This window comes from Heterocephalus glaber, unplaced genomic scaffold (genome assembly GCF_053883595.1).
Source record: "Heterocephalus glaber isolate CG9 unplaced genomic scaffold, H.glaber_assembly_v1.0 deba00000331, whole genome shotgun sequence".
Taxonomy (NCBI): domain Eukaryota; kingdom Metazoa; phylum Chordata; class Mammalia; order Rodentia; family Bathyergidae; genus Heterocephalus; species Heterocephalus glaber.
Genome location: NW_028258142.1, coordinates 57,775,591 through 57,802,375, shown reverse-complemented (window position 1 = coordinate 57,802,375; position 26,785 = coordinate 57,775,591). Strand labels below are relative to the sequence as shown.

At 44.5% G+C, this 26,785-nt stretch overlaps 1 protein-coding gene and 1 pseudogene across 3 annotated transcripts in view; one reads left to right on the top strand and one right to left on the bottom strand.

Annotated features, from left to right (window-relative positions):
• Positions 1 to 2,858: 2,858 nt before the first annotated feature.
• Abhd3 (abhydrolase domain containing 3, phospholipase) overlaps positions 2,859 to 26,785 on the bottom strand; it is a 39,770-nt gene continuing 15,843 nt past the window's right edge. The window contains exons 5-9 of one of the 3 annotated variants that reach the window (XM_004853169.4): positions 14,051 to 14,163; positions 11,649 to 11,822; positions 9,938 to 9,986; positions 9,693 to 9,858; positions 2,859 to 3,906 (exon numbers count right to left, since the gene is read on the bottom strand). In XM_004853169.4, the coding sequence (XP_004853226.1) occupies positions 3,728 to 3,906; positions 9,693 to 9,858; positions 9,938 to 9,986; positions 11,649 to 11,822; positions 14,051 to 14,163 (681 nt within the window). In that variant the 3' untranslated portion in view covers positions 2,859 to 3,727. The other 2 variants (XM_004853167.4, XM_087189816.1) reach the window with 2 other exon arrangements.
• Positions 21,544 to 22,353, top strand: LOC106010035 (signal recognition particle 19 kDa protein pseudogene; annotated as a pseudogene).

Sequence of the window (26,785 nt, the reverse complement as noted above, 5' to 3'; positions counted from 1 at the left end):
TCCCTTTAACCCATCTTCCCCTCCTTATTTACAAGTTTTGTTTCTACTTTTCCTTTTTTTTCTTTTCCCTTCCTTCCTCTCCCCCCTCCCCTCTCCCTTGTTCCCCTTCTCATTGGAATGTTTTCTTCCCATTTCCTAATATCTAGTATACATTTTAGTGTCGTCCCCCCCCCCCCCATACCTGGGATGGAACTCAGGACCTTGCGCTTGCAAGGCAGGTACGGTGCCACTGAAATAAATCCCGGGCCCCTTATTTCCACTTTTGGTTTCTCACACCAGAGAAATAATGGGGTATTTAAACCCGTGTGTCCGATTTACCTCACTTAAGTGTATGGTCTCAAGGTGCATCCATTTAGCTAGCAATGTCTCAAGCTTATCCTTCTTACGGCAGAATAGTACTCCATTGTATAAAGAATCACATCTACTTTATCCACTCATTGGTTGGTGAGCATTTGGGCTGTTTCCAAGATTTAGCTATTACAAACTATGCCTCTGTAAACACAGGGGGTGCGTATATCGCTATGTATGCCTCTTTTAATCCTTTCATATAGTTCTTTTTTTTTTTTTGGTAGTGGGGATCGAACACCGGACCTTGAGCTTGCAAGGCAGGCGCCGGAACCACTGAGCTAAATCCCTGGCTATAGTTCCATTTTTAATGAACCGTCTAGAATAAGCAAGTTTTTAGAGACAAAGTTCAGTGGTAGCCTTGGGCTAAGGGGGTGGAGGCAGCCGAGGAGTGACTACAATGGGTGAAGCGTCCTTTTTTGTGTGTGGTACCAGGGCTCGAACTCAGGACCTTGCACTTGCCAGGCAGACGCTGTGCCGCTGGGCTACATCCCCGGCCGAGAAGCGTCTCTTAGCGGTGCGGAGGAATCTAAAGTTCCAATGCCCTCCGTGACCCAAGGCGCACCGCGGGCTTGTGTTCTTTAGGTACTGTATGCAAATTATTTCTATAGCTCTTCTATTCTGCCTTGCTTAAGCGTAGCACATGGTTTAGATTTCTGTGTCTCCGAGGTTATCTCTGGAGGCTGACGGGAAGCAGTGCTTCCCCCGAACACGGTGTTCTGCCGGGTCACAAGTGTTCCCCCTGCAGGTGGCTCCGCCCGGCCTGGAGACTTGCATGCTGGGCTCCAAAGCCCAAGTTTCCTATCCTGAGAGTCAAGGTCCGGAGACGAACAGACTAAGAAAAGCAAGAAAAGGTGCCTATTGTATTTCTGGACCGAGTGTCGGTCTCAGTCTGGTTTATATCTAAACTGTATCCCAATAAAGAAATTAAAAAATATGATTCAGGCCAGCCAAGCATCAATATATACTTTATTTCCCACTTTTTGGAGACAGGGTCTCCGTATGTAGTTCAGGCTGTCCTTGGCCTCAAACTCACAGCAAGCCTCCTGCCTCAGCCTCTCAAGTGCTGGGACCACAGCGCTTGCCACCATGCCTGGCTGATACATGCATTTGATTCATAGGTTGAAGACATGAAAAAAGGAAGAAAAAAAATGTTTCATGGCATGGAGGATGTCACTGCTGGTGGAGAGTCCAGCAGCCTCTGCCAGGCCCCGATCTCTTGCCAGGCTCTGATCTCTTGCCAGGCTGCACTACCAGGAAAAAGTACACACTTGCATGCCCAGTCCCCCGTTCAATCAGGGGCATGGTATATGCGCTGCTGAAGCGAGCACATCAATTGGGAGGACATGGGACACAGTTCTATAGATACTAGTGCAACACTTCTGGGAAAACCTTTTTTATCCCATAAGGGAAGGCAGGTATGTTTGGCACCATTCTTTCATCTTTTCCTTCTCTAAACACAAATGGGATGACTGGAGCTGCAGCAGCTACTCTGTGTCTAGGTGATCATTAGCCACCCCACTAAGGATAGGGGGCAAACAGAACTTGGGCCATTGATGACATTGGTAAACACCTGTGCTAGCCCTGTTCTGTTCTGCCTACCAGGAAACTACTTGTGATATCTTTTTAAAAATTTTTTTAATTTTTTGAAACAGTATTTCACTATGTAGCCCAGGCTGGCCTTGAACTCATGGCAATCCTCCTGCCTCAGCCTCCTGAGTGCTGGGATTATAGGTGTGTACCACTGTCCCCAGCTTCTTCTGATCTCTTAATATCTTTATCTTTATATCACTGTGTGTGTGTGTGTGTGTGTGTGTGTGTGTGTGTGGTGCTGGGGATCAAAACCAGGGCCTTGTGAATTCTACCACTGAGCTACACTCATAACAGCAATAAAATTATTCTTCAGGAACTATTGGGAATCCTATAGCTGAAAGTTTTTGTGTTTTTTGAGATAAGATCTCACTGTGTAGTCCAGGCTGGTCTTTAACTAGAGACAATCCTCCTGCCTCAGCCTCCTGAGTACTGAGATTACAGGTATGCCCATCTGGTGCTGAAAGTATTCTTAATTGATATAAATGATATGGGCCCATTATTCTGGAAACAGTAAAGCAAGAGAGTTTTAATATTTCTTACTAATGATCCAGGTGTGGTGGCACACGTCTGTAATCCCAGCACTCGGGACCCTGAGGCAGGAGGATTGCTGTGAGTTCGAGGCCAGCCTGGGCTACATAGTGAGTTCAGGGCCAGCCTGAACTACAAAGGGAGACCCTGCCTCAAAACACAACAAAACAAAAACAAAAACAAAAAACCCAAACCAAATTCTTTTTTTTTTTTTTGTATCAGAGATCGAACTCAGGAACTTGAGCTTGTGAGGCATGCGGTGGAACCACTGAGATAAATCCCCGGTCTATCCCCAAACCAAATGCTTACTAATGTTTGCATGAAATTATCATAAATTATTTTCCAGAGATTACTTTTTGGATCCTTTTTGTAGATAAAAACTCACAAGGAAATAATTTAAAATGATAGAATTTATTTCAATATAATGATAAATATGTGTGCACGTATAGTATTTAAAAAATAAGCCTGTAAACCATAACCGTTATAAAACACAAATCAGCTCTAATTTAATATTACCAGGGTAACAGAGAATGCGTAGAAGTCCGTCTAACATTGTTGCACTTGCTTTTTTTTTTTTGGTACTGGGGATCAAACTCGGGTCCTTGCCCTTGCACAGCAGGCGTCGAAACCACTGAGCTAAATCCCCGGGCCTGCACTTGCTTTTAAAGTTAGACTACATAAAAGATTTAGTGGATTGAATTTTATCTTGTTTCATGTTATCGTCATTAAAATAAAAATATCCTTAGGCATGTGCCCACTTACAACTTACATTCAAACAACTAGATCTCTGAACACTTAGTAAAGTACCATTAAGTCACCTAAAATGAGTCATCTAAAAAAATACTAGCCTAAATTAAAACCCTGAGGAATTAAACTCTGTTTACACGATAGTTTTGGTTAAGTGCAATTCCATCTGTGGAAGGACTACTTTATTTAAGGTCATACTTGGTAAGGCATAGGAAAAATAAAATCTACTTAAGTAACAATCTAAGATGCTAGAAGTTTCTTTCTTTTTTTTTTTTGATACCAGGGATTGAACTGGGGTCCTTGTACTTTTCGAGGCAGCCAGCAAAACCACTGAGCTAAATCCCTGGCCCTTAAGTAACAATCTAAACTAGGGCTGATGTCTTGCTACAAAGTGGTTTTGTGTCCCTAAAAACCAGCTTCCGCCTTCCTCCTGGTCCTCAAGGCTGCTTCCTGTCGAGAAGCCAGCGCTGTGCCTGGCGTGCGCAAGGACAGACAGAAGGACAGATGGACGGTACTAAGTGCGGGCCAGCTCCCACCCGTGCTCCACCATGGCCTGCACAAATTGTTTGAAGACGCGGTCCATGTACGTGCACTGCCTGGGCCAGATCCCCTCCAGAAAGCCAATGTGGCCTCCGCAGGAAGTAAGGACCAAGGCGACATTGGGGTTCTTCTTAGCAGTCTCTACTGGGATAGCTGGAGGGGAGAAAAGGGGGCCATAAGGGTGGGGGGGACCATTACTGTCTTGTTAGGAAAGGAATACAACTTCATCATTTTTTTGTTTTGTTTTGTTTTTTCTTTTAAGACAGGGGCTCACTATGTAGCCCAGGCTGGCTTCAAACTCAAGATCCTTCTGCTTCAGCCTTCAGGTGCTGGGATTACAGGTGTGCACTTCCATGCCAACCTCTACTTTTATAATTTCTAATCAATATAAACCCAGACCCCATTAAACAAATACTTGTAGTGAGTATGGCTAAATGGAGTGAGTCTAATTTACATCAACCATCTATATTCTTATCATAGGTCATGTTTACAGTATGTACTAGACTATCATTTTTGGGAGAAACAATCCAAGATTTAATCATAATACAAAAGTTTAGGCTGAATCTTGTTTTGAAAAGTTGAAATGTACCAGGTGTGGTGGCACATGTCTGTAATCCCAGCACTCGGGAGGCTGAGGCAGGAGGATTGCCAAGAGTTTGAGGCCAGTGTGGGCTACACAGTGAGTTCAAGGCCAGCCTGAACTACCAAGTGAAACCCTGTCTCAAAAAACCAAAGCCTGAGAATTTAGCTCAGTGGTGCTGCTGCCTGCCTCACCAGGGCAAGGTCCCGAGTTCAATCCCCAGTACCAAAAAAAACAACAACAAAAGAACCTTAGCACCTTTGTGAGATTGTAAATTCATTATGTATGATCTGGTTAACTTTATTTTATTTTATTTTTGGTACCTGGGATGGCACCGGAACCCGGCCCTGATCTGGTTAACTTTACATGAAGTTAGATTCCTGAAGTCAACTGGTGGCTGCATGAAGGGTTCATGATTATAAATATAAATAGTAAAAACATATTAGATAGAAAAAAAGGAATATGTTTCCAAAATGTTTATCTCTGGGTACTGAATGTACAAATCATGGGTGATTATTTTTTTCTTTTGCTGCTTCTCTTCTTCCTTTTTTTTTTCATTTTCTGAGACAGGATTTCATTATGTAGCTCAGGCTGGCCTTGAAATTTCGATGATTCTCCCGCCTCAGCCTCCCAAATGCTGGGGTTACAGGCTCCAGCCACCACACCTAGCTTCCATTATTTTTTTCTTTTTCTGAATTTCTATTTATAGTCAAGAGACAGTCTTTTCATGTGGTCTACAAAATCAACTGAGTATAAACTTAAAAGAATACGAGTTGAAATGTCTTACTTATTTTTCCCTCATGCTTAAAGTTCAGACCATCATTTGTTTTTAGGGTGGGGAGTGAGGACTAGGGAATGAAACCAGGCCTTGCCGGGCTGTGCATGTCCTGCTGCTGAGCTCCACCCTGTCCTGCTCCGAGCCTTCTAACCCACCAAGGGACAAAAGCCTGTGCCACATGGGCTTTGTGAGAGACTCGGGCCCCTGTTCTCGCAGACCAAAGACAATCGCACACTATTTCCCAGGGGCCAGGCCGTTTGGAGGGCTTGGGAAAGAACAGGAAAGAATGAGTTTCAGCTCCACCCGATGGGGTCAGGTTAAATGTTGGAAATTTCTGTTGGCAGGCAGCCAGGGGAATAGAAAAACGAACAGGGCAACTTGAGCCCTCCTCGGTCCAAAGAGTACGTGCTGAACAATCGCTGCGTCATTCAGCTGATGACTGGAGTGCTCTCTAAAATTACCTGTGATTCAACAAGGTCTCCCAGAGACATGATGGTGATTGTAAAAGGTGTATATTTGGGGAATTTTCTGAAATTTTTACAATATGTATTATGTTTGTAGCCAGAATAATTTGTTTTTTAGTGCTAGGGATGGAACCGAGGACCTCATGTGTGCTAGGGAAGCCCTCAACCACTGAACTGCAACCCGGCCCAGAGTGGGTTTTGTTTTTGTTTTGTTTTGTTTTTTGAGACAGGGTCTTACTGTGTAGTTCAGGCTGGCCTTGAGTTACTATGTAGGCCAGGCTGGCCTCAAACTCGAAGCGATCCTCCTGCCTCAGCCTCCCGAGTGCTAGGACTACACACTGGGGTGATTGTTTTCGATAAAGGACTTGGAGAACAGAACATGTTTTTAACACTGTTACCAGGGAGGGCTGGGGCCTAGTTCAGTGGCAGAGTGCTTGCCTATTGTATGTGGAGTCCCAGCTCTGTTCCCCAGGATGGCAAAAAATAAAAAACGAGACAAACAGTACTTAGGAGGAAGAAAGTAAGGAGGAAACACTTCATAGAATTCTTTGTGAGGTTTCTGTAAAATGAAGTTAGAGGCCAAACCTATTGATCCTTGAATCACATGATTACTTTTACTCATTCTACTTCACTAGCTGAGCACGTGGAGACATCTTTGCTACTAAATTTTGTATTTCTTGAAGCAAGAGAACAGGGGTTGGGGTTGTAGCTCAAGGGCATCGTGCTTGCCTTGCCTGCAAGAGGCCCTGGCTTCAATGCCCAGATCCGAAAAAATGAAAATAAGCAGGGTGTGGTGGCACACAGCTGTAATCCCAGTGCCTTGGGAGGCAGAGGCAGGAAGATTGCCTCAAATTTGAAGCCAGTGTGGAAATAAAATAAAGCCAGCCTGGGATACATAGGAAGTTCAAGATCAGCCTCTACTACACATACACAGACCCTGTCTCAAAAAACCAAAAAGAGGGGCCGGGGATTTAGCTCAGTGGTTCTGCCACCTGCCTCAAAGGTGCAAGGTCCTGAGTTCAATCCCTGGTACCAAAAAAAAAAAAAACGAAGCTCGGCATGGTCATGTGACTGTAATCCCAGCATTCTGGGAGACTGAGACAGGAGGACTGCCTCAAATTTAATTGAGCATTTTAGTGATTTAATGAGACACTACCTCAAAAGTGAAAGATAGGCTGGGGATGTAGCTCAGTGTGAAGGCCCTTGGCTCAATCCCTGGTACTGCAAAAACAAAGGAACAAACAACTTCCAAAACAAATGAGAAAGCCAGGTGTGGTGGCTCACATTTGTGATCCCAACACTGGGGAGGCTGAGGCAGGAGGATCGCTTTGAGTTTGAGTGATCCTTTAGCCTAGGCTATACAGTGAGTTCATGACCAGCCTGAACTACATAGCGAGACCCTGTCTAAAAAACAAAAACAAGGGGGCAGGGATTTAGCTCAGTGGTTTTGCCACCTGCTGTGCAAGCACAATGACCCGAGTTCAATCCCTGGTACCAAAAAAAACACAACAAACCAAAAAAAAACCCCCAAAAACAAATGAGAAAGAGCAGGAAAGATCTTTTGGAATAATTTTCTTTTTTACAGTTTTTCGTCACGTATGAACTTTCAGCCCAGATTTGTTTCCATCTTTGAGATATTTAAAGCCACTGTGCTTCTAAAGTCTCAAGTTCTCTTCCAGGCTGAAAGAGAGGAGAAACCAGATTCTCCTGCAGGGCCACAGGAAGAGGCAAGTGCCAATGATAAGGAAGTTCTCAGAAGAGGGACACTGGGGCACAGATGCCCAACCAGCCCATTTGGAAAGAAGGAAAGGTTATAAAATGCAAACAAGCAAGATACACAATGAACTAGATAAGGGACTCTGATAACATATAAGATGTCAGCTGAGTCGGTCATGGTGGTGCATGCCTGTGATCCCAGTATTCGGAAGGAGGATTGCTGTGAGTTTGAGGCCAGCCTGGGGTACATAGTGAGTTGAAGGCCAGCTTGAACTACACGGAGAGACTTTGACTCCAAAAAAAAAAGGAAAAACAAAATGATCTAAGACATTTAGATACTAAATTATGAGTATCTCCTGCATTTTTTAATCATAGTGGAAAACATATAACTGACATTTTTTTTTTGGTACCAGGGCTCGAACTCAGGACCTTGCGCTTTCGAGGCAGGCGGTGGAACCACTAAGCTAAATCCCCAGCCCAATATTTTTTTTTTGGTACTAGTTATCAAATTCAGCGTCTCACCCTTGCCAGGCAGATGCTGCACCGACATTCCTGGCCCTATAACTGACATTTTGTTTCTTTTTTTTCTTTTTCCAGTGCTGAAGGTTGAACTCAGGGCTCTTTCACTCAACTGTATCTTCAGCCCTTTTTTATTTTGACAGAGCATCTCACTAAGGGTCTCACTGAGCTGTTTAGTTTTGCAGACTGGGCTTGAACTTGTCCTTTTCCTCCCTCAGCCTGTAGAATGCTGGGATTATAAATGTGGGCCATACACCTGGCTGATGTTTTCTTATGATTGCATTTTCTTTTCTTTAATTCTTTCTTTTGTGGGGGGGGGGTGCAAGAAACCAGCTTGAAACTCTGTTGAACAGGATAAGATTAGTGAATTGGCTCATAAATTGGCTACTGGGCTGGAAATGTAGCTCAGCGGCACAGTGCCTGCCTGGCAAGTTCGAAGTGCTGAGTTAGATTCCCGGTACCAGAAAATAAAAAACAAGTAAAATTGGCTATTGATTAAATTATGAGTGAATCCAAAGCCTATGTGTGAATTGCCAAATGAGCCTTCGGCTAGTGTTTGGAGACAGATTCCCTGTGCCATGGGTCACAATTGAGGTCTAACTGATTGGTGAGGTTGTGATGGATCTAATGACAAGGAAACACTGCCGCTGAGGATCTACGACTCTGTTCAGCCATTCTCAAGATCAAACATTAGCTAAAGATAGTGCAGGTGAGTTGTTAACTTCGAAGTGGCCTTTGCAAGGATGCGCTGTTCCTCCCTTTTACAAGCCTGGCTCATCAGTGCATTAGTTCTGCTATGCCCTGCATCTGCCTTTACCCCCCATGCCGTGCTGGATAAACAAAAAATACTGACAAGTCCAGAGACTGAGATCATGGTCTCAGCCAGGAGAGAGCTAAGTCCCAGCCCAGCCCCCCAAGTAATAAGCAGTCATTTGTTCTTTATCCTTTGTTCTTTGTCTATTAGTCTTCATCCTCTGCTGTACGCCTAATCAGGTGATTGGCCGTTCCCCAACAACCACGGGGTATCCCCGATGGGGGAACTGGGGACTGAACAAAGGACTTTGTGAATGCTAGGGAAGAACTCTATACTGAGCTACATCTCCAGATTTTTTTGGGGGGGGTACCGGGAATCAAACTCGGGACCTTGCGTTTGTGAGGCAGGCACCGGAACCACTGAGCTAAATCCCCGGCCCTCCAGATTTTTAAATGTTTATTGTTTTGGGGTTGTTTTTTTTTTGGTACTGGGGATCGAACCTGGGTCCTTGTGCTTGCGCAGCAGGCAGTGAAACCACTGAGCTAAATCCCTGGCCCTTGTTTTGGTTTTTTGAGACAGTCTCACCGTGTAGCTCAAATTAGCCTTGAACTCGTGTAGCCCAGGCTACACTCCAACTCATGGCAATCCTCCTGCGAGTTCTTTTTATTTATTTATTTTGTATTATTGAGAAAGGATCTCCCTATGTAGTTCAGGCTGCCCTTGAATTCACTATGTAGCACAGGCTGGTCTCAAACTCGTGGTGATCCTCCTGCCTCAGCCTCCACAGTGGTGAGATCATGGGGGTGTGCCACCACACCCTGCCTTATGTTTATTTTTTTTGAAACAGGGTCTCGCTAACTTGCCCATACTAGCATTGAACTTATGACCCTCTCACCTCAGCCCTCCTGAGTAGCTGGGATTGCAGCTGTGCACCACTGCTCCTAATCCATCATTACATTTTTGTAAAAAAACCAAACAAACAAACCAATGTTTAAAAAATTACTACAAGTGAAAATCTATCGAGAGACTGGGCATGTAGCTCAGTGGTAGAGGGCTTGGCTAGGCATTCTTGGGCCCTGGGTTTGAGTTCCAGCACTGAAAAAAAATTTATATATATAAAAACTTTACCATGACTGGGAGAGAAAACATCATCCACAGAATTGAGACACAGCACTGGGATCCCGACAGAGTTCAGCCTGCGATTAGGGCTAGCGTCGGTGTAATAATCGTCAATTGTTCGGTAGCCAAACATGACGGAAGTGAATCGCTTATCAAACTCTCTGATAGATTTAGCCTGAAAAACAAAAAAAAATTGCATCTAATCATGGAATCAAAAGAGGAAATAAAAGTACGACATAAAGTTTCTCTCCTACCTTCATTACGTGGTCCATATCAATTTGTTTTACAAACATATGCCGGTGCCTGCAACACAGAATTTCAAAACTAAAAATTAAGGTCATTCCTACCTCAATCACACCTAAAATACACAATAAATAACTAAATAACCTAGCACAGGGCACACAAGGTCAGATATAGAAGGAGGAAACTGAAGTTTTATTTGAAGGCACTCTTGTTTTTTTAAGACAGGGTCTCACTGTGCAGCTCAGGCCTCAAACTTGTGGTCATCCTCCTGCCTCAGCCTCCAAAGTGCTGGGATTACTGTATGGGCATGCATCACCACGCCTGGCAAATCCAGTGATTAATATCAACTTTCCAGAGAACTACAGTTTTCAATAAATCATATACAAATTAATTATACTTCTTTTTCTATTTTAGGCACTGGGGATTGAACCCAGGGCCTCCCACCTGCTAGCCAAGCACTCTACCACTGAGCTACACTCCTGGCCTCTTTTTACTTTATTTAATTTTTTGCGATCCCAGTTTTTTTGTTTGTTTTGGTTTGGTTTGGTTTTGACGGGCGGGGGGGGGGGGTAACTGGGGATTAAACTCAGGACCTTGTGCTTGCCAGGCAGGCGCGGTGCCACTGAGTTACATCCCCAGCCCTTTATGTATTTTTTTACTTTGAGACAACATCTCACTAAGTTATTTAGAGTGGTCTTGAACTTGCCACCCTGCTGCCTTAGCCTCCCAGGAAGCTAGAATTACAGATGGGTGCCGGCTAATTATACTTTTTATTTAGATATAAATATTTCTATTTAAATGTATCAACCCACTTAACAATCTAGCACATGTGAGGTCCTGAGTTCAATTCCCAGCACCAAAAACAAAGAAAACACAGTAACAGGGCCGGGGATTTAGCTCAGTGGCATCACTGCTTGCCTCACAAGCACAAGGTCCTGAGTTCGATCCCCGGTACCACAAAAAAATAAATAAAAGAAAACACAGTAACAGGCATAAAAAGATAAACAGAAATCTCTCTGCGTTCTGTGCTACTATGCCAATTTCTTTGCTAGAAGACACACCAAAAATTCCGAAGAAACTAAGAAAGCCAGTATTTTGGTAGTGTAAGGACCGAGAGCTGAGACTCCACTGTCCTGCGGAGTCACACCCTTGCGTTCTCTCACTTCTAAAATGCACTGCACTTTCGAACTTAAGGAGCCGAGTTATTCAACACTGACATCATACTTCCTGGGCAAGAATTCGGTTCTGATGAGATGAGCCAGCAGAAAATCTAGGCAAACAGCCCAGAAGATTACCTGACACATTCCATATTAAAGTTTCAGTCTCCTAGATTAATTATATTTATTTTTTTTGGTACTGGGGATCGAACTCAGGACCTTGAGCTTGCAAGGCAGGTGATGCCGCCACTGAGCTAAATCTCCAGCCCTCTTCTAGATTAATTTAGGATAGTTACTTAGTGATGTTTAAAGCGGGAACACACACTTCAGGAGTTACATAAGACCATCTATTTTTGAATACAGAAAGAAATTATATTTTTTAGCTCATGTTTCCAACTTTTAAATTTTTGTATGCATTTATAACATAGTGAATATTTGGTTCAGCGGTAAATGGATCCAATGTGTAAGTCAATATATATCTACAGCAGTGCTGTGGTTTTACAATGTTCACGGCAGGGCCATGTGCTCCAAAGAGTTGGTGACAAAGATTTTAACAATGACTTACTTATTAACCGAAGACTGGAGGCAGGTGGTCAAGTAGTAATTAAAAAGCAGCCAGTTCAGGGGCTTCTCCAGGGACTCTGAGCAGGCGAAAGTGTTCCAGCCCACAGAAAATGTTGCGGCTCCCATCAGAGGAGTTTTGGGCCCAATTTTGCCCAGGTAATTTAGAAGCAGCATTCTGAAAGGAGGAGAGACTGGGAGCTTAGGGATTCATTTGTTACATCTCTCAAGACATCTCATTTCTTTTTCCTTTCTTTCTTCATTTACTTAATTTATGTTTATTTGAGACAATTTCATTATGTAGCCCAGGCTGGCCTCGAATTTGCAGTGATCCTCCGGCCTCAGCCTCCAGAGTGCTGGGATTATAGATGTGGGCCACCACACCCCGCTAATACTAATTTCTAAGTATCTTTAAATTTTAGTCATTGTTCATATTCCCAAGTTGTCTATTTGATTTTATTATAGCTTTTCTAAAAATACAGATAAGATCTAAATCTTGAGATTGGCTTGCCTCTTAAGTCTCTTAATACTTGGGGTTTTTTCCTTTGTTTCCCACTTTGTTTTCTGTAGTGCAAGCTGGCCTCAAATTCTTAGGGATCCTCCTGACTCGGCCTCCTAAGTGCTAGGATCACAGGTCTGTGCCACCAGGCCTGGCCCATATTGGGAATTTTCTATACATTCTGAACCTTTTGTTTCACCACCTCCCCAGGAGGCCAGCAGGGTGCCTATCAAGGTGTAGGCTCTTCTGTCTCCAGGCTGTGCCTGCTCCCGGGCAGTAGTGGGTTGGGGACCACCCTGTTTGTGGGGTAGCAGAGTCTTCCTCAGACCATGCGTTTGGCAGTTACATCTCTGGAAAAAGAAAACAACCAGGCAACCAGAAAGGACACCACTTTCCAATAACTGACAGGATGTGGATATGCAGCCAGCCTGAAAGGCGAGCGTAGACTCTGCCCTGGGCGCTGGGGCTTGGCGAGAGCAGGCAGCTCCCAGAGGCCTCTGCACAGGGAATCCGGCCGGCTTGGGTAAGGTCTGCCCTGAAAAGAGCCACGGATATATATGACAGGGAAAGAGTTCGGCTCTCACCCCGTCCTTGAAGTTTCACCACATGAGGCACAGGAAGGAGAAGCCAAATCCTGTCCCCAGCACAATGGACACTGCCGGACTGCGTGTGCTCTGCTTTTCTCCCTTTAGTAGGTCAAGTCAGGCTGCCCATGCTAATGGAGAGGAGACTGTTCTTCCCACCTCTCCGTTTATCAGTCCTAAAAAGCTCCAGTTAAAGCCTATCTTTTAGGGTTTGTTGCTCATACAGGCTGTTTGGCAGTATGCATACCCTTGAGATGTTTTCAACTGAAGTGACAGGCAAATCAATTATAAGATTAAGAAAAAAATGTAATTTTCTATTTTGAGTATTTGCTGATATAAACGGGTAGTTTGGTGGCAGGGGACAGAGCTCAGTGGGAACCCCTTACCTAGCTAGCGTGTAGAGGCCCTGGGTTCAATCCCTGCAACACTAGGGAGGAAGGGAGGGAAGAAGGAAGTTAGGGACACTGCTGTAGGGAATCAGCATAGTGAAATGCTGGATAATAAAAATTCTGGATTTCCTTAAGGTCACTGTCACTAGAACATAAGCTATAAAGAATTATTTGTAGAAATCAGCCTAAATATAAACACAAATGGAAATTCCAAATGAAGTTCCAATGTCATGGCTAGCGGCACAAACACAATAATATTTGCACGCTTACAACAGCAGCTGCTGTAGGGAATTAAGGAGGAAATCTTTGTCTGTGTGCGACAGGTCCACCTGCCCTGCAACACCACACAACACAACAGAGCAGCACCTGGGCCTCGGGGTTGGAGGGTCGCTTGGTGTAGAGCCACTGCCTCCTGGCCCAGGGATGAATTTCACCCTCCAAGTTCCGCTTCGTGAGCGGCAAGAAGGACTCAGTTGCGGCCACAGGGGCGGCAGGAAGGACATCGGGGATTCAGGGGTCACCAGGCAGTGGGCAGCACGGGTAAGCTTTGCCTTCCCACTCCCAGAAGCCCCCAAACCCCGAGAAGGACTTGTACCTCTTTCCCAGGGAGACAGTAGTCAAGGAAAATAAAACACCCAAATTAATCCCTTTATCTGTTCAACCATATGTGATAGAATAAGATAAACACAAACATTTACTTGAAAAAGTCTAACTTCCTTAGAGCCCTCTGAAAGATAGCCAATAAGACCATGTCCCCCTCAGATGACTGACTGATTGACTGACTGATTTTGAGACAAGGTCTCACTATGTATAATCCAGATTGGCCTCAAACTCACAGCAACCCTCCTACCTCAGCCTCCCCAGTGCTGGGATTACAGGCATCCGCCACCAAACCCAGCTGGTTCCCAGGTGTTTCGGAAAGGAAAAGCCTTACCCTCCCATTGAGACCCCCGCTGCCAGGAAAGGAGCAGAGGGGCACAGGCCATGCACGTACTGAATCACTGTCTCCAAGTCTTCAGTGTTGGCGCAGCAGTAAGTCCTCGGTGTCTGGAAGCGGGGCAAGGGCAGAGTGAAAATGAAAACATGAGGTTAGCTGTGGGCAGGATGCAGGACTGTGAAAGAAGAGCAAGACATCGTAAATATAAACACAGCCTTGGCCTGCATACACGGTTAATAGTCATAAATCATCTTTCTCCCATCTCCCCCACACAGTCTGCCGCTCACACTGGCACTGACAGAAAGGCCCTGCCCACGCTGGGAAGATGCCGAGGCTGGGTGTGTACAAGGCAGATGCCTCCGATCAGACACCAAGTCAGCTACATTCAAACGCGGCGCCACCATCCAAGACTGGTCCAACTTAGGAAGAAAAGGGAGCAAGGTTGTTTGTTTGAGACAGGGTCTCCCTGTGAATTTTGGGAGGGTCTTGAACTCACTGTGTAGCCCAGGCGGCCCTGGAGCTTGCAGCAATCCTCCTGCCTCAGCCTCCTGAGTGCTGAGATCACAGGTGTGTGCCACCATGCCTGGCTTTTTTGGGGGGCGGGTATTGAAAATTGAACCCACAGGGCCGGGGATTTAGCTCAGTGGTTTTGCCGCCTGCTGAGCAAGCGCAAGGATCTGAGTTCAATCCCCGGTACCAAAAAAAAGAAAACTGAACCCACAAGCTTCACACTGAGCTACATTCCCAGCCCTTCTTTTATTTTTTGGTACCAGGGATCGAACTCCAGACCTTGAGCTTTCGAGACAGCTGGTGGAAACACTGAGCTAAATCCCCAGCCCAGCCCTTCTTTTATTTTGAGACAGGGTCTTGTTAAATTGCTCAGGCTAGGCTTTAAATCACAATTCTCCCACCTCAGCCATCTGAGTAGCTGGGATTACAGGTGTATGCCACCACACCATGGCTGCAAATTATATTTTTTATAGAAGAAAAACTTATGTCCTCCTAAAACCCAAAATAATTCTCTATTTAAAAATTGGGCTAGAGGGCCAGGGATTTAGCTCAGTGGTGCTTTGCCTGCCTCGCAAGCACAAGGTCCTGATTTCCATCCCTGGTACAAAAGAAAAAAGCAACCATAGTACGTGACTTTCTTAAATACAAAAAATAAGCTAATATCTATGTAAAATGCTCTATAAAAAAAAAAATAAGGAAGCCAGCTGGGCATGGTGGTGCATGCCCTGTAACCCCAGCACTCAGGAGGCTGAGGCAGGAGGATTACAGAGAGTTCAGGGCCAGCTGGGCTACACAGTGAGTTTAAGAGCCTGAACTACATAGCAAGACCCTGTCTCAAAAAAAAAAAAAAAAAAAAAAAAGAGCCAGGGCTGGGGATTTAGCTCAGTGGTGCCACGGCCTGCCTCGAAAGCCCAAGGTCCCGAGTTTGATCCCTGGTACCAAAAAACTCAGGGCCAGCTGAGCTACATAGTGAGTTCAAGATCAGCCTGAATTAAATAGCGAGACTTTGTCTCCCGCCCGCCCCCAAAAATAGGCTTTCCCATAGTGCCAGAAAAATATTAACTGTGGCTCATTTCTGACCGGGGAAGTATTTTCTCCATTCTGGGTGATCTCTGCCAAGGAAGGGATGGGCTGCTGCACTCGGCCTTTACTGTAGAGAAGGCAGTGCACGGTCTGACTTATTAATCAAATTCCATCCTGTATAATCAGGTATCTGTGCAGCCCTGCTGTGCTACACTGCAACAGATGCTTAACATGCTAAATTATGTAAAGCTGATTATCCCTCAATGCATAGTGCATTAAACAAAGGGTTTTAGTGTGAACTACATCACTGAGGGCTTTGTTTGCAGCAGAAAGCCTCAGGGCTTCTTCTGAGCCCTGGAAGGAGGGAACAATCCCTTCCATAGAGTATAAGTGAGTGAGTATGAAGCAAGTGTCTATGAGAGAAAATAATCCAAAATTTAATAACTCTGCTCTAATAAAAACACCGAAACTAGCTATCTACACCACTCTAATTTTGTTGTTGTCATCGTAGTTGTTTGTTTGTTTGTTTTTTGAGACAGGGTCTCACCATGTAGTTCAAGCTGTCCTTGGACTCACTATATAGCCCAGGCTGGCCTCGAACTTGCAGTGATCCTCCTGCCTCAGCCTCCCCAGTTCTGGGTACACCACCTTAATTTTAATATTCCAATAAGATAATCAAGCTAGGAATTTTTAGAAAGGTTATTTACCACCTATTGTTCAACCACCAGTGAGAAATTGGAGAAAGTTATTCTTTCTCTTTTTTCGAGACAAGATTTTGTTATGCAGCCTAGGGTAGCCTCCAGAGTGCTGGGATTATAGACATGTGCCATCACGCCTGGAAAGTTATAGTTTTCAATGATCCACCCAATGAAATGTATCCTTAAAACACTGCTTATTGGGCCAGGGATTTAGCTCAGTGGTGCTGCGCCTGCCTGCCTTGTAAGTACAAGGTCCTGAGTTCGATCCCCGGAACCGCAAACAAAACAAAACAAAAAAAAAACACTGCTCAATGAATCATGTCATCTTTTTGAGATGTACAAATATGGAATATTCAAAAGACAAATGTTAACCTCACAGTATTTACAATAGCTAACATTTGTTGAATATTCTATTTTATAAATGAAGAAACCATTCACTCATTTACTCATCTTTTTTCCCATCTATCTTTCTAATCTCTCATCTATTTAGTTTTGCAGTGCTGGGGATCAAACCCAGGACCTTGCCCATACTAGGCAAGTGCTCTCCCTCTGAGTCACATCCCCAGGCAGGAAAATGAATATAAAGAGGTTAATAGGAAGTGACTAAACTGAGATATGTTAAGAAACAACACACAATTGGGCCGGGGATTTAGCTCAGTGGTTCTGGCGCCTGCCTCTCAAGCGCAAGGTCCCGAGTTCGAGCCCCGGTACCAAAAAAAGAAACAACACACAAGCTTGTAATCCTAGCACATGGGAGGTTGAGGCAGGAGGAGTACAAATTCAAGGCCAACCTGCACTACATTCTAGGGGCAATTGAGAAATATGTTGAATGCTTAAATTTAAAAACAATTTATTACAGTACAAGACACATCCCCAAGCATTATACAATAAGTATATTCAAAATGTGGGGGATAGCCAGGTGTGGTGCCGGATGCCAGCACTCAGGAGGCTAAGGCAGGAAGGTTGCTCAGTTCGAAGCCAGCCTGGGCTACACAGTGAGTTCAAGGCCAGCCTGCCTGAAGTACACAGCAAGACCCTGTCTCAAAAAAACAAAGCCAAAAAAGGGCAGGGGATTTTTGGAGGGGATTAATGGCAATGTATCCTGTACTGTCATAAATTTTTTAAACATTCACCATATCTCTTGGTCACTCCTTGTGGGTCAAATGTTTACAGCAACGTGGCAATTTCCCTCGAGTAAGACATCGAGGCAGGCACAGCAGTGCAAGTGACAACACAAAAAGGGACTTCCGAACTGCTTCAGAAAGTGGAAAGGGCGTGATATGTACAATAAATGTTTTGCCAAAAAAAAAAAAAAAAAGTGGCATCTCTGCCCACAGTGGGCCAGCCGCCCTTCCAGGCCGCTCAGGGGCGGTGGCGGTGCAGAGCGGGATGGGCAGAGGGGCGGCCCCTCTCGGGCCCTGGGCGTAAGGTGTGGGGACAGCAGGAGCAGAGGGCCATGGAGGGCTGGAGGAGGAGCCTTGAGCGACCTGAGGCACGGGCCTCTGCGGTGCTTCTCCCTCTCCTCTCCCCCGCCCCCCGCCTCCTCTCCTCTCCCCCCCCCTCTCCCCACCCCCTGCCCTGCACCCCCTCCCGTGGGGGGTCCTGGATCTGAGTTCTTAACCCAAAGAACGTGAGGCTGAAGGGAGAAGCCTATCTCTGGAAACATCCCTTATCTCAACCCAGAAAGCCAGGGTTTTTGTTGTTTTGCTGGGTTTTGTTTTTTTTTGTTTTTTTTTTTGCTGGGTTTTCTTGAGACAGGGTCTTGCTGTGTAGTGCAGGCTGGCCTTGAACTCGCAGCAGTCCTCCTGCCTCAGCCTCCCAAGTGTGAAAGCCAGCGTTGAAAAGCCAAGATTAGAGTGGACAGTCTCAGTTCTTGTGCAAGGTCACCAAGGAGGTTTCTGACCTCAGCTCAGTCACCCCCTCTCTCCAAATGGAGTTTCTTAAGGCGCCCTTATCTATCAAGTGAAGTTTTGGGGACTGGAAGACCTGTGAAACAGTGCCAAAGTGCCAGTCCAGGGACTGGGATTTAGTTTAGTGGTTCTGGCGCCTGCCTCTCAAGCACCAGGTCCAGAGTTCAATCTCTGGTACCAAAAACAAAAAAAGGGCCAGGGATTTAGCTCAGTGGTTCTGGAGCCTGCCACAAAAGCGTAAGGTCCCAAATTCAATCCCTGGTACCAAAAAACCCAAAAAAACAAAAAACAAAAACAACAACAACAAACAAACAAAAAAACCAAATCAATGTGCCAGTCCACAGCCGGGAGTGGTGGGACATGCCTGTAATCCTAGCACTCAGGAGGCTGAGGCAGGAGGATGCAGCAAGTTCAAGGCCAGCCTGGGCTACATAGTGAGTTCAAGGCCTGCCTGAACTACATAGTGAGACCCTGTCTCAAAAATCCACACCAAGGGGCCGGGGATTTAGCTCAGTGGTTCCCCTGCCTGCCTCGAAAGCGCAAGGTCCTGAGTTCGATCCTGGGTACAAAAAAAAAAATCCAAACCAAAAACAAAACAAAGTGCCAGTCTGGGATGAGGTAAGAGGCTGGCCTCAGAATGAAAAGCCCCTTCTGTCAAGAAAGTGTGCTACGAGAGGAAAAAGTCAGTTTACCTAAGCAGTGTGCAGGGAACAGGAGTTGGTTTACTTTTATTTTTATTCATTTATTTATTTTGGTGGTTCTGAAGATGGACTATATGTCCCAGCCCTTTTTATTTTTTATTTTGAGACAGAGTCTTGCTAATTCACTAAGCTGCCCAGACTAGAGTCAAACTGGTGATCCTCCTGCCTCAGTCTCCTAGAGTCCTAGTGCCATTCTGCCTGGCTGGTTTACACTTTTCAAAAAATTATACAACTATACATTTAGTTTCTTACATTAACAAATAAACATTGTATATATTTATTACATACACTATGCTTTGAAATACGGCTACGTTGCAAAGTGGCTAAATCAAGTGAATTATATGCATTACTTCACACACTTATTTTTTTGTGGTGAGAACACTTAAATTCCACTGTCTTGGCGATTTTCAGGTTACAACCCACTGTCACTGATACGGTCACCATGCTTTACAACAGCCCTCTCAAGCCTGTTTCTCCCATCCAACCGAGAGGTGGTGTCCTCGACCAACAATGTGAGGAGTGGAAGACCCCAGACCCCACTTTGAGCAGCCCTGTGGCCCCCTGGACCTGGTCCACCTCCCCTCCCTGTGGAACCAGAAACGGCTCTCAGAGCTTTTACACTTCACAGCTGGAGAAGACAGAAGCCAGGTACCACACAGTGCACCATCTACAAAGTGCAAGTTATAGCTTTTAGTCCATTCAGAGTTGTACAATTCCCACTGCAATTTTAGAACATTTTCATCCCCCCAAAAGAAAGCCCCCTACCATTAGCAGCCATCTCCTCTAAGCCTTAAGCAACCACTAATCTACTTCTGTCTCTGTGGATTGGCTTGTGCTGAACATTTCTTATAAATGGGCTCATTATAGATGTGCTCTATTGTTTCTGCTTTCTTTCACTTAATTACAAAGTTCATCTATCCTGTTGTCTTTTTTTTTTTTTAATGATACTGGAGATTCAACTCAGGACCTCTATACTGAGCTCTACCCCAGCCCTTTTTAATTTTTTTATTTTGAGACAGGAACTTATTAAGTCACTAAGTTGTCCAGGTTGGGCTCAGACTTGTGATTCTGCTGCCTTAGCCTCGCAGAATGCTAGGATAACAGGTGCATGTCACCAGGCCAGCCTTTGTCATTCCTTTTTGATAAGAAATAATATTCCATTATATGGAGACACCATATTTTATCTGTTCATCTGTGGATAGATGTCAGGTTTCTACCTTCTATCATGAACAATATTGCTATAAATACTCTTGTTCAGGATTTTGTGAGAACATATATTCTCATTTCCCTTCCAGTGATGTTTAACGTTTTGAGGAACTGCCAGGCTATTTTCCAGAGTGGCCAGGTGGCTTTTCTTTTCGGCTCTAGGCACACAGAAGCCTGTATGATGACCCCCCAAACCAAAGGTGTCCATAGGCAGCTTTTAAGAAACTCCATTTGGGCGAAGTTCTTTGCCGACCATCCTGAGCTAGGTTTCTGGAAGTCGTTAGTCTTGGCAGGGACTCCATGGGGAACCTGGATTCCTGTCCTGAGAACCAATCTCTGGGGGACAGAAGAAAAGGTCCCGACTACTCCCTGGCTCTGAGGATGTTGGAGGAAGGTAAGCCTCCTCGGGGCACCAACAGCCTCGGGGAGCGAAGTTGCAAGCCACTCACTTCTTTCCCTCAGCCCTGCAAAAACTAACAGGAAATGAGGCCAACAGCGGTGAAAAGGGGCTATGGACTCATTCTCCTTCGCACGAGTCCTGGGAACCCCTGTACATTCTAAGTATATCTCTGACAGATTTCAGCCAAACCTTTACTTTTGCATTTCCCCCCACTCTTTGGCAAACTGCTTACCCTCAATTCCACTGGATTTTTCCCAGTTCCTTTGGGTTAATTTCACTCAGAGAAAGTTCCTTCCTGTTTGATCTTTTGCTGATTCGTATTTGTTCTTTTTTTATGCCTAGGTTAAGGCCTTTCTTACTCTGGGTCTGAGCTGCATTAAATCTTTTCTGGAACAAGGAGAGGTATAAATAAACACCAGAGCTCTTCTAGTCAGAAATACTAATTGTTCACTGCTATAAGACACAGAGCAGGGTTACCAAGGAATCTGTCCATGTCAACTCTGATTATCAATACTGACATCTTGTTTTTGTGACCTAGCTTAAGGAAGATTTAAGAATCCCGAATAAGCACAAATGCAATTTAGTTATATCCTTTCGTAGTAACTTTAAAAAAAAATCTCTAGGAGAGAAAATTAATTATAATTAAACATACTTCTTTTACCTTCATGAGCTAATGAGTTAATACAAATAGAAAGTATGCCTCACTAATGAGCTATACCCCCTACCCCATCCCCTTTTAAATTTTATTTTACTCTTGCTACGTTTTAAAATTTTTATTAGAGTTTTGCTAAGTTGCCCACGGTGGTCTAAAACTTGTGATCCTCCTGTCTCAGCCTTCTGGGTAGCTGGAATTACAGGTGTGCACCACTATGTCTGGCTCAGTGAATTCTTTACAATTAAAAAACAAAAACCAGGCCGGGGATTTAGCTCAGTGGTTTCACTGTCTGCTGCGCAAGCTCAAGGACCCAAGTTCGATCCCCAGTACCAAAAAAAACCCCAAAACAATTATGTATACACCATCACTTTGTAAGAACTCAGAGTATTCTTGGTGATTTTTCAAAATTCTCATTGAAATTTATGGCTGAAAGTCACTAGGCTGCTGTAATCCTTTAAAGTAAATTTTTGATACTGCAGCTGTGTGGAAATGGCTTGTGCCGCTGCTCAGTCCCAAGCAGACCAAGACAGGTATATTCGTATCTACCCTGCTTATTTAAATAATAAGAAAACCATTGCAGAGGGGAGGTGGATCCTAATAAGGAAGGCTGTTGAAAATCCTACAGCTCCCGAGATTTAAGAGGTACGCTCAGCAGTTGGACTCAATGCATTTCTTGAGAAAAATAAAATGTACTCTAGGGAATGGAATCATGATGTTCAATACAGAGGCAGAGTCCCGGTCCAGCTCAAGCAGGAAGATGGCAGCCTCTGCCTGGGACAGTTCCCATCGCGTAAATCAGTAATGCTGTATGCAGCAGAAATGATACCTAAACTGAAAACAAGGACACAGAAAACAAGAGGTGGTGACCCAAATCTTCAGCAAGGAGAGGGAAGTAAAAAAGGAAAAGGAAAGAAGAAGTTATCTGCTGTGAGCAATCAAGTTTGTGACCCTACTGCGAGGGACATGATAGAGGCTTCTTTGTAGCTGAGGGAAACAGCTTTTCGTTTGCATCAATCATGTGAACTGTGAATATTTGTGCTCCCATCTTCATCATCGGAGTTGACAATGAAATGAATACATCAGAAGTACAACACATTGAAAACGTACATCCAGCCGGGGATTTAGCTCAGTGGCTCCGTCGCCTGCCTTGAAAGCACAAGGTCCCGAGTTTGATCCCCAGTACAAAAAAAAAAAAAAGACATAAACTTAAGTTAATGAAATAAATTTTTAAACTTATTTTTTAAAAAAATAAAGTAAATTTTTTTTTGGTATCAGGAATAGAACTCGGGACCTTGCACTTGCAAGGCAGGCGGTGGAACAAGCAAATTTTTGATAGACTTTCCGTGCTCCGGATGGGATACTTGTAAAGCGCCCTCCTCTTCTTTCTCTCTCTTCCTTCCCGTTTGTTGTTGTTTGAGATTCTCCCTCTCTCCGCTGCACTCTCCCTGCACATTCTCAACCTGCTCTCTAACCCCTTTCTCTGTGGGGCCATGGATGGCTTCTGAGAGTCAGTCCAGGAGCTGTCTTCTAGAAATTCCCACCTGGGTAACCTAAGAGGACCCTAAATATCTGCTGCGGTTGGAATAGGTCCCCCAAAAGATCATGTGCTGGAAACTTATTCTCCAGATTCACAGAGTGGGAGGTGGAGGTGGGGCCTTGCAGCAAAGATCATTCCCATGCATTTGGGAGGCCGTGAAGTGGCTTCACAGAGAGACAGGCCCGGCTGGGTCTCACCCGGGGACACCCTCTGCTGTGCTGTGAGCAGAGAACAGGCCCTGCCAGATGCCAAGCACACTCTGGCCTCATGCTCTTGGGCCGTCCAGCCTCCGGTAGTTGGGGCCAAACACACTGCTGGTCTTTGTAAATGACCTCATCTTAGCTATTTCGTTACAGCAATGGGAGGCAGACTAAGACAACACATAGACAAACTCATCTCTCGTGTGCAGTACCAGGGATTGAGCCCAAGTCTTCACACTGACTGGCCCTTTCTTATTTTTATCTTGAGAAGGCATCTTGCTAAGTTGCCCAGGCTGAGCTCAAATTTGCAGTCTTCCTGCCTCTGCCTCCTAGAGTGCTGGGATTAAGTGTGTGCCACCATGCCCAGCTCCTTAATTTTTTCCCCAGAACTGAAGATTGGACCCAGCGCCTTGCGCATGCATAGCACATCTCTACGACTGGGTTATAGCCTTTTTTTCAGTTTTTTATTCTGAGATAGGGTCTTGCTAAATTGCCCAGGCTGACCTTGAACTTGTGATCCTCCTGCCTCAGCCTCCTGAGAAAATGGTGGCATGTGCCAGCATGCCCAGCAGAATTTATTAAGTTTATCATACCAATTGTAAATTCTCCTAAATGTTTTATTTCCAAAAATATCATCTGCTGTCACCCAGCTGAGCTAGAAACGTCACCCTTGACTCCCTTCTTTTCTCTTCCCACAATACCATTAATATTCTTTTTGCGCCGTGAATCCACTCGTTTTTGTTTCCTCCTCTTCATCCCTCCTACATCTGCTTCAAACTCCAAACTCTGGGAGAGTCTGTAGCAGCTGCTGTCTGACTGGCCTCCAGCCTGCAGTCCCCTCTCTCCTCTTTTATATACATCATTGCCACGGTTCTTCTAAAACAGGAATGTGATCAAATTATGTTCCTGTTTCCAAATGACAAGGGTTCCACATTAGGTTTCCTAGGATTCTGCAGGATTCTTCAAAACCTGGCCACAACCTCCAGGAATTCCTGTTACTTCTGGAACAGCAAGAGAGAGTTCAGCATAATGGTTAAGAATGTGAATGCAGGGTCTCAGTTGTGTCTCTGACAGCTCTTGCCAGGGACAAGTCCTTAATCTCCCCTTGCTTCATCTGGAAAATGGGAACAGTGGTGGCTATTTTAACCTAAGTCACTGGTCGCTGCTATTGTCAAATACTAAGGACAAAAAGGCATAACTTATAGATCCAAAGCACTCAGTAAATAACTACAGAGTTAATGTTCCATGTCCTTTAGTACCTTGTTCATTATGCTGAACCTCTCCATCCCCTTCCCAGGAGGCTTAGCGTCAGTCTTCAAGATGTCACTCACAAGGTCATCACCCTCCTCCCTGAGGCAGCCAGTTACTTCTCCTTGTGCGCTGTTGTCTTAATAAATCTTCCTGCAGTTACAGTTACACTCGGCAGGGAATTGCATACAGTTGTTCATTTATTTATTAATTGAGACACAATCTCCCTGTGTAGTTTTGACTGGCCTTGAACTCACTATGAAGCTTAGGCTGGCTTCAAACTCACAGCAATCCTCCTGCCTCAGCCTCCTGAGTGCTAGGATCACAGGCGTGCACCACCATACCCAGCTTGAATGGCATACACTTTTCTGAAACTCCTGCAACTGAACTCCCAGCTGGCAGGATGAGGCCCAGGTCTCACTGGCAAGTATAATCCTCACCTGCTGCCCCGCATAGTGCCGGGTTTAGAAGGCATTCACTACAGCTCTGCTGAACAAAACGGCCTTTGTCCCCAGCTCCTCAGGACCTAACAGACTCTGCTTGCAGTGAGTTATTTCCCTGAGAGCCTCAGACCATGTCTTTCCCATCTTTGTGTCAAGGAAGCAAGCACAAATACACACAGCAGGCAGGACAAATATACACAGCTCAAAACAATCTGCTTGGGTCAGGGCCACGGTTACAAATTCACATCTTTCCATTTGTTTGATTGTGCATTTGGTTTTTGAGACAAGATGTAGCTGTGTAGTTTAGGCTGGTGTTGAATACACTATGTAGCCAGATGTAGTGGTACATACCTGGAATCCCAGAACTCAGGAGGTTGAGGCAGGGAGACTGCTGGGAGTTCAAGGCCAGCTTGAATGACATAGCAAGACCCTGTCTCAAAAAAACCAAAAAACCCCCTAAAATCGGACTCACTATGAAGCCCAGGTTGGCCTCAAACTTGCAAGCAATTCTCTTGCCTCAGCCTCCTAAATGCTAAGATTATACAGGCCACCATGCCTGGCTTTCAAGTCCTTTCTTTTACAGTAATGTCTACAAGATTAGGACAGGGAAGGACTAAATGAGAAAATGAGAACCTTCCCATCAAACTATTCATTGTAAGGCACTTGAGGAAGACTATAAACACTTTATAGTTTGTGCTTGTGAAATCTTATCAGTGTCAATTCTTGTCAAGGCCCAAGGCATTGTAAAGCAAAGTACAAGATATTTTCTTCCCAAATTCTTTCTTTTTTGGTACCGGGGATTGAACTCGGGACCTTATGCTTTTGAAGCAGGTGGCAGAACCACTGAGCTAAGTCCCCTGCCCTCTTCCCAAATTCTTACAGAGCTAATACTTGTGACATGACTTTTTATTGCAGCATGACTTAATTATGCATAGTCTTATTTATTTAATTTATTTATTTATTTTGAGACAGGTCTCAGTGTGGAGTTCAGGCTGGCCTTGAGCTCACCCAGTAGCCTTAGCCTAGGGATACTGGGATTACAGGTGTGTGTCACCAGGCCTGGCTAATTTTTCAGTGTCTTAACATCATTCTTATCAATGACTCAACATTTCTTGCAATTTTAGTACAGTTACCTTTGTCCTGTCCAAGTGATGAGGGACAAAAAGTCAGTCAAAAAACTATAACAGGGTCCGGGGATTTACCTCAGTGGTTCTGGCGCCTGCCTTGCAAGTGCAAGGTCCTGAGTTCAATCCCCGGTACCAAAAAAAAACAACCAAAAAAAACTATAAGAACAAGGGCTAGGGATTTAGCTCGGTGGCACCATGCCTGTCTCACGAGCACAAGGTCCTGAGTTTGATCCCCGGTCCCCCCAAAAACCAAAAAAACCATAAGAACATTTCAACAAGTGTACCATTTCTCATTCTAACACACAGGTTTATTTTATATATATACATATATATATGTATATATATGCATATATACGTATATACATACATATACATACATATATATGCATATATATACGTATATATGCATATATACGTATATATACATATATATGTATATATATATACACACATATATATATTTTTGTTTGTTTGTTTGTTTTTTGAGACAGGGTCTTGAAATGCAGCTGGCCTTGAACTCACTATGTAGCCCAGGCTAGCCTCAAACTTGGAGCAATCCTCCTGCCTCAGTGCAGGGATTACAGCCATGTGCAACCATGCCTGGCTAACTCACAGTTTTAAAGATCAGAGAGAGTGAGATTTTGTTTGTTTGTTTGTTTGAGACAGGGTCTCCCTATGTAGTCCAGGCTAGCCTTAAAGTCACTATGAAGCTCAGCCTAGCCCTGAACTCTTGGTGATCCTCTAGCCTTAGCCTCCCAAGTGCTGGGATTATAGGTGTGCACTATCATGCATGGCTGTACTGGTTCATTTTTTAAAAGTGTTTCGAATTAAAAATGACGTAGATGTTATTGACGTCGGAATATAGTATAAGCAGAAAAGTTGTTATAAAGTATAGTCTTAATTTTTATAAAAATACAAATGTATTACATATATACATGTACATGTGATTGAACAGACTAAGGCTCTCTCTGGCTGTGCAATACAGGTCTTGTAAATTTCCTCTTTTGTTTCTTATTTATTTATCTATTTATTTAGATAGATATTGGGCATCAAACTCTGGACATTGCAGGGCCG